This window comes from Oryx dammah, unplaced genomic scaffold (genome assembly GCF_014754425.2).
Source record: "Oryx dammah isolate SB20612 unplaced genomic scaffold, SCBI_Odam_1.1 HiC_scaffold_27, whole genome shotgun sequence".
Classification (NCBI taxonomy): domain Eukaryota; kingdom Metazoa; phylum Chordata; class Mammalia; order Artiodactyla; family Bovidae; genus Oryx; species Oryx dammah.
The window spans coordinates 5,059,581-5,067,162 of record NW_024070211.1 but is presented as its reverse complement, the minus strand read 5'-3'; the positions used below and the strand labels follow the sequence as shown (position 1 = coordinate 5,067,162).

Below are 7,582 nucleotides of genomic sequence, written 5' to 3'. Positions count from 1 at the left end.
AGCGCCGGGGGCGGCATGGAGGCGTTGAGCGCCGGGGGCGGCATGGACGGCGGGGCCAGGCTGTAGACCAGGAAGAAGCGGAACTGGAGGCGGATCCTGTCGCCCGCGGCGGCCGCCCGCACCCATAGCCCGCAGTCCGTGTCCGGGGCCACGAAGTAAAAGCGGCGCGACGCGGAGTGCGAGCGCAGCAGCAGCCCGTCCGCCGGCCAGATCCGGCCGCACAGGTCCACCAGGTCAGCTGCAACGGAGAGCACGGCCCTGAAACCGAGGTGCCCGGCCTGGCCCCTGCCGTCTGCCCAGGGGCAGATGATTTATCCATCTCAGAATATTTATGAGGGCTACAAAATTTAAGTCAAGTCCTCAGTCTCTTATTCAGAAATCCGAGGATGGGGACTTCCCTGGGGCCAGGTGGTAGACTTCCCCCTCCAATGGAGGTGGGGGGTTGGGGGGTGGGGAGCTGCAGGGGATAGAGCTGGGGGGGCGGGGCAGGTTCCAGGGTTCCACCCCTGGCAAGTGAGCTAAGATGCCACCTGCCAGGTGGCCCAAAAAACAAAACATAAAATAGAAATAATTATTGTAACATACTCAATAAGAAGAGTCCACATTAAAAAAAAAATCTAAAAAAAAAAAAAAACCTTCGGATGTGGTTTCACGATTTCCCAGATTTTAGAAAGATAATATGACACAGCCTCAAACAGAATCTGCCGCAGCCCTCTGTGATCAAACACATTTTCTAGAGCAGTTGTACAGAACATTTGCCCTAAGGAGGACAAATAAAGACAATACACAGACTCCTGTCAGTTCAGGTCAAGCGGTTGCCAGTTAGTTAAAAAACAAATATTGGTTGTCAGACCTTTCCATATTTTGGAGTGGAAACTAAAGGATTGTGGGCATGTATGGCTATGGTGCAGTGCTTGGGAGAGCACCTAATGAGCATTGCAGAAGTGTTAGTTTGATCTTATGTAAGGAAGGATGGGAGAGACACAGTTGGGCCCCTGCCCAGACAGCAGCCATTCCCTGTTTCTCCTTGCTAAAGAAACTCACTTCCCCTCAGCTGTCAGGGAGCAACATGCTAGCCCCCTGGTCATTAGCCTAATCCAAGTCTTGTAATCCGAATTCTATTTGCCAGGTTTAGGCGTTGGCATGTGACCTGATTCTGGCCAATGAGATTTAAGGAGAGGCTTGCTGAGGGTTCCTGAGAAAGATTTTCCTCCTTAATTTAACGAAAAAAAAAAAAAAAAAAAAAGGAGGGAGAGCTATGGGATGAGGAGCCCCCTTTTCTTCCTGCTTTTGAAAGTCATTGACTGAGGATGTGATGCCCGGAGCTGCAGCAGCCATCTTGCAAGGATGAGGTCATGAGAATTATGGAGGAGCCTTGGCACAGTTGAACTGCTGAAAACCATTCTGGTCTCACCTAAGGCCTCTCTGCTTAAGTGAAATAATAAATGTCCTTATGTTAAACATTCCCTTTAGTTTGGTATCTGTTCCAGCCCCAAACTTCCTCACTGATACAGAATTGTTACGAAGATTAATGAGATAATGTGTAAGTATTCAAACCATCTCTGATTTTTGTAAGGAGAGAGAGAGAACAGGAGGTGGCTTTTCTGGTGCATGGTAAGGGCACTAGGGGTGCCTGAGGACAAGCCAGGATCTGGGTCTTTGGGGGAGAAATTCCCCTTTAGGGCTCAGGATGTAGGAGCATCTTCTCATATCTGTGCAGGTCTACTAAAGCCGGAACCTGTCTTGGAGGCACACGGGACAGGGGGAGTTTCAGAGAGTCAGTGGACGAGCACCTCCTGTGTGCAGGGTGCTGTCTGTGTGTCTTGCATGGTTGATCTCACATGGATAATATCAACAGTCCCTTAAGGAGCAAGGCTCTATCGTTCTTCCCATTTTACTGCTGAGGAAACGAAGACTTAGAAACAGTGAAGTCAGGACTCCCCTGGTGATCCAGTGGTTAAGACTCTGTGCCTCCAATGCAGGGGGCCACAGGTTTGATCCCTGGTTGGGGAACTAAGATCCCACATGCCATACAGTGAGGCCAAAAAAAAAAAAAATGATGTCAAGGGTAGAGTGAGTGTGTGAATGCAGGGTCATCTGACTCCAAAGTCCATAGTGTTTCCCAGTTGCAGACCTGAGGGCTGCCCCACCTGCCCCCAGGCCCTTGCTTCTGGGTGACTTGGAGCTCCAGCCACCCAGAGGGATTGGGGTGGATTTGAGGGTGCCAGGCAAGAGCAGACTCAGAGTTTCCCAGTGTCCTCCAACCCAAGGGATCCCAGCCCATCAGGGTGAATGCTGACTGGGGAAACAGACTCTAAGGGTGGTGGGCCTGAGTCTCCTGCCTGCCCAGCCAAGCCCCCGTGGACTCACCGGTGTGCAGAGCCGATGCAGTCAGCGTGGCTGCCCCCAGCAGGAGCAGCCTCTGGGCCAGCTGCGGAGGACAGACTTCCATCCCAGCCGTCCTGTGCCCAGCAGTGGGGCAGACCGGCAGAATCCGCAGTTTGGGGTCTTAGGGGGAGACTGCAGTGGAGGGGTTGGCAGGACGCGGGGAGCAAGAGGAGGCAAGTACACCACCTCCTCTGGTCTCTCCAGAGATGTTTGCACTCCCGGTTCCAGACTCTTCTTCAGATCAGGATTGTGTCTAGGGTTGCCATGGAGATTTGGGGCTGGGGCAGGAGCCTGGGGAGAGAAGGCGGGGAGGATGCCTGCTCATCCCTTGCCAGACAGGAACCAGGAAACTCAGATCCGGTTCAGCCACAGGGCTTCAGGGAGTGGGGTCCTACAGCCTCAGAGAACTGCCGCCTTCCTGGAGAAGTTGGCATCTTAGGGCTGAACTTAAGGAAGACGCCCAAGACACCAAACAGGCCTCTCCGAGGGCCTTAGAGGCGCAGCAAGTGGTGAAGGAGCAGTGGCCCAGGACTCAGCTCTGTTACACAGGGCTCCTGCCTCAGGGCCTTTGCCCTTGCTGCTCTTGGGCTGGGACTGGCCCTCCTCCACATGGTGGTCCATGGCTGACTTCTCTGGGTCACTCAGATTTCAAGCTCACATGTCACCTGCTCAGACCACATTTCCCTGACCATTTCTCAGTCTAAATTAGTGCTTTCCCTCCTTGTCACTCAGTCACATGTCCCTGAATTTATCTCAGTGCTCACTGAAATTGTTTTGGTGGTGGTGGTCGTTGAGTTGCTCAGTCATGTTCGACTCCGGCAACCCAATGGACTGTAGCCCGCCAGGCTCCTATGTCCATGGGATTCTCCAGGCAGAATACTGGAGTGGGCTGCCATTTCCTTCTCCAGGGGATCTTCCTGACCCAGGAATCAAACCCAGGTCTCCTGCATTGCAGGCGGGTTCTTTACCGACTGAGCCACAAAAGGAATTACTTTGCTTATTTATATCTATCTTGTTGTATGTATTGTCCATTGACCCCACCAACTAAAATTCCACGTCTTATTGTTCTCTGAAGCCCTGGGTCATAACACAGTGCCTGGCACAGAGCAAAAATCCAGGAAGAAAGAACTAATATGTGGCATTGAGCAAATGACCTTCCTTTTTTCTGGGTTTTACTTCTTCATGTGTAAAAGGAAGGGCTTGGACCATTTCAGGCTTTTTCAAAAACTGTAATTAGTGGAACAGTGTTGTTTTTTTTTTTTTTCCAAAAGGCATCATATATAGAACCTTAATATATGAAACTGAAACTTCTCAGGTCTCAGTTTCCTGATCTGAGAAATGGAATAATGGTAGATCTAACTTTGCAGGTGTATTGTAAAGGATAAGTAACTTGATACAAGTAGGGGACTTAGAATAGTGTCTGTCTCTATAGTGAAGTGCCCAACACTTGTCAGGCTGGACGATGACTCCCATCATTATTATTTAAACAGATCTGTGTTTCAAGATGTCCCCACCTCAGACTTTGAGACACCACCTCAGAGTCTAAGGACCCTATGGGAAGGTTAAAACTGTTGGCCCTACTGCTCTCTAATGCTCTCCTTTTGAGAATGACATTCGACGTCACCTTGATACCCTGCTGTGTGTGTCGCCAAGGCTAGGCCGTGGGAACTCCTTAGGCAGGAGTGGATCTATCATGAAACGCATGAGGCTTGAGCATCAGGACATATTCCTTGCGTGGGATTATTTCATAATTTCATAAAATTTGCAAAAGTGAGATATTTTAACCACAACCAATTCAGATCACTGTCTCTTTCCACCCCAGTCTCCTCCATCACACCTCTCTTCAGATGGCCATGGGCATTTTTGAAATCTGGCTAAGGGAGGTGGCTTTGAACTTGGGTTTGCAGAGGGTATAATTAGGGGTTCTGGCTCCTTCCAGGTGTCATTTTATTATTTCTGAATGTCCCAGAATGCCTTCTAGGAATCTTCCTCATGCCCTGTATGCTGTCTGTCCCAGTGCTGTGATATGAAGGTACAGAACCAGAGGTCATGACTGTGCCTGGCCTCGTGGTATGAGGGGATTGAAGGGGAAATGAGGTTTGAACTGTATGCAGCCAATCTTAAAGCTCACATATGTAAGAACTTTGATAGAGGTTATCTCAAGTTTGACAATAATCCTTAGGAGAATGAATAATCTTACTAATAATAATGAACTGCAAAGTTGAGGGAAAAAGTCTAAATCATCACTAATTAAAAATTAAAAAACTAATTTTAATCAGTCATGCTAAAGGAAAGACTGAATTATCTTTCTAGTCCTGTCGTGGAAAATCTCATACAGTGTTGTCATAGAAGGGATAAAAGGATATGCCGCCAAAAAAAGTAAGGGAGACAGTATTATAGAAGGACGTTAGGCAGTTGATTGATAAAAACATGCTATTGTGTTGACTTTGTATTGTCCACAGTATTTGTCAGCTTTTAAACTTTAAAAGATGTTGGACATGGAAGCAAGCCAGATGTCCATTGACAGATGAATGGATAAAGAAGACGTGGTATATATATATATATATATATATATATATATATATGTATACACTATGGAAAACTACTCAGCCATAGAAAAAAAACCCAACTGCGTCAGTTGTACTGATGTAGATGAACCTACAGCCTATTATACAGCGTGAAGTAAGTCAGAAGGAGAAAAACAAATATATCTTAATGCATCAATATGGAACCTAGAAAAATGGTACAGATGAAAGTATTCGTAGGACAGGAATAGAGGCGCAGATGCAGAGAATGGGCATGCAGACAGAGTGCGGGGGAAGGAAAGGGACGAGCTGCGAGCACAGCACTGACATATACCCACCACCATGTGTGAAACGGACAGCGGGCGGGAAGCTGCTGCCAGCGCAGGGAGCTCAGCTCGGGGCCCTGCGATGACCTGGAGGGCTGGGATGGTGCGTAGGAGGGAGGCTCAAGAGGGAGAGGAGATATGTATATTTATGGCTGATCCACATTGTCGTACAGCAGAAACTAACACAATATTGAATAGATGGGGAAACAGTGGAAACAGTGTCAGACTTTATTTTTCTGGGCTCCAAAATCACTGCAGATGGTGACTGCAGCCATGAAATTAAAAGACACTTGCTCCTTGGAAGGAAAGTTATGACCAACCTAGATAGCATATTGAAAATCAGAGACATCACTTTGCCAACAAAGGTCCTTCTAGTCAAGGCTGTGGTTTTTCCAGTAGTCATGTATGGATGTGAGAGTTGGACTATAAAGAAAGCTGAGTGCCAAAGAATTGATGCTTTTGAACTGTGGTGTTGGAGAAGACTCTTGAGAGTCCCTTGGACTGCAAGGAGATCCAACCAGTCCATCCTAAAGGAGATCAGTCCTGGGTGTTCATTGGAGGGACTGATGTTGAAGCTGAAACTCCAATACTTTGGCCACCTGATATGGAGAGCTGAGTCATTTGAAAAGACCCTGATGCTGGGAAAGGTTGAAGGCAGGAGGAAAAGGGGATGACAGAGGATAAGATGGTTGGATGGCATCACCAACTCAATGGACATGGGTTTGGGTGAACTCCAGGAGTTGGTGATGGACAGGGAGGCCTGGCGTGCTGCAGTTCATGGGATTGCAAAGAGTCAGACACGACTGAGTGACTGAACTGAACTGAACTGAAATGAACTGAAAAAAAGCTGTAAAGAAAAAAAAAAAGATGTGATGTCTACATACCCACACGCACACACAGGGACCATTCTTCAGCCATAAAAAAGAATGAAATCATATAATCTGCAACAACATGAATAGGCCTATGGATTATCATACTAAGTGAAGTAAACCAGACAAAGAAAGACAAATATTAGGGACTTCCCTGGTGGTCCAGTGGCTAAGACTCCATGCTCCCAATGCAAAAGGCCCAGGTTCAGTCCCTGGTCAGGGAACTAGATCCCACATGCCACAGCTAAGACCTGGCCCAGGCAAATAAATAAACAATTCTTTTTTTAAAAAAAGACAAATATTATATGATATCACTTATACATGGAAAGACAATACAAATGAACTTATTTACAAAGCAGAAATACTCTCACAGACATAGAAAGCAAACCTGTGGTTATTAAAGGAGAAGGAGGAAAGGGATATGTTAGAAGTTTGGGATTGAAATATACACACTACTATATATACAAATTAAAGAACCAACAAGGACCTACTGCAGAGCACAGGGAACTATACTCAATATCTTGTAATAACCTATAACGGAAGAGATTGTTAAAAAAAAAAGAATATATTTATATAGATGTGCATAACTGAACTGAATCATTTTGCTGTACACCCAAAACTAACACAACATTGGAAGTCAACTATGTTTCAATAAAAACATATGCTCTGTGGCATGCAGGACCTTAGTTCCTAGACCAGGGGTCAAATCCGTGTCCCCTGTGTTGGAATCATCAGTATTAACTGCTGGACTGATAAGGAAGTCCTGCAATAAAAATTTCTTTTTAAGTTGTCAGATTTCGTTGGCTGTGAGTAGAGCGGCAAATAACATTTCATCTTTAGTGACCGAGAGCCAGGTTAAAGAAGGCAAAGTATCCAGGTTTAGCCAAGCAGGACCCTGTAGGGCTTTCCAAGGACAGACCCCCCTCACGTCCTCCACCTGCCTCTTGTCTGTAGAAACAGAACCTCCTGAAACAGAACTGGACCCTGTGGTCCTTGCTCCCCGTGCCCTCAGCCTGCCTTTTGTCATGGAAAAACTTTAGCCAAAGAATAAGTTTAATCAGAGAAGTGAGAAAATGCAGAAAGAGAGGAAAACAGTCAAAGGAGACCAGATGATAGTAATAATGTAGTCATTAAAAAAATAATGCAGTCATTAAGCAAAGTCAAGGGTCTTTCGTTCCTCCTCAAGGGCTGTAGACAATATTCTGACCATATCCTGTTTTATAAATACTGAAATTAACTACATGATGAAGTTAACTACATGATGACTAGACTGCACCTACAACATAAGCTGCCACAATTCTGAGAATTGGCCTCGTGGAAACAAGCCAACCCTGGAAATGAAGATCTGTTGTTGTTAAGTCTCTCAGTCGTGTCCAACTCTTTTGCAACCCCGTGCACTGCAGCACGCCAGGCTTCCCTGTCCTTCACCATCTCCCTGAGTTTGCCCAAATTTGTGTCCATTGAGTCAGTGATG

General features: G+C 46.6%; 1 protein-coding gene across 1 annotated transcript in view; it reads right to left on the bottom strand.

Moving 5' to 3' along the window:
* LDLRAD2 (low density lipoprotein receptor class A domain containing 2) overlaps positions 1-2,452 on the bottom strand; it is a 7,731-nt gene extending 5,279 nt beyond the window's left edge. Inside the window, exons 1-2 of the mRNA XM_040228541.1 lie at positions 2,371-2,452; positions 52-238 (exon numbers count right to left, since the gene is read on the bottom strand). Of these exons, the coding sequence (XP_040084475.1) occupies positions 52-238; positions 2,371-2,452 (269 nt within the window). The remainder of the gene's footprint in view (positions 1-51; positions 239-2,370) is intronic.
* Between the last annotated feature and the right edge of the window lie 5,130 nt (positions 2,453-7,582).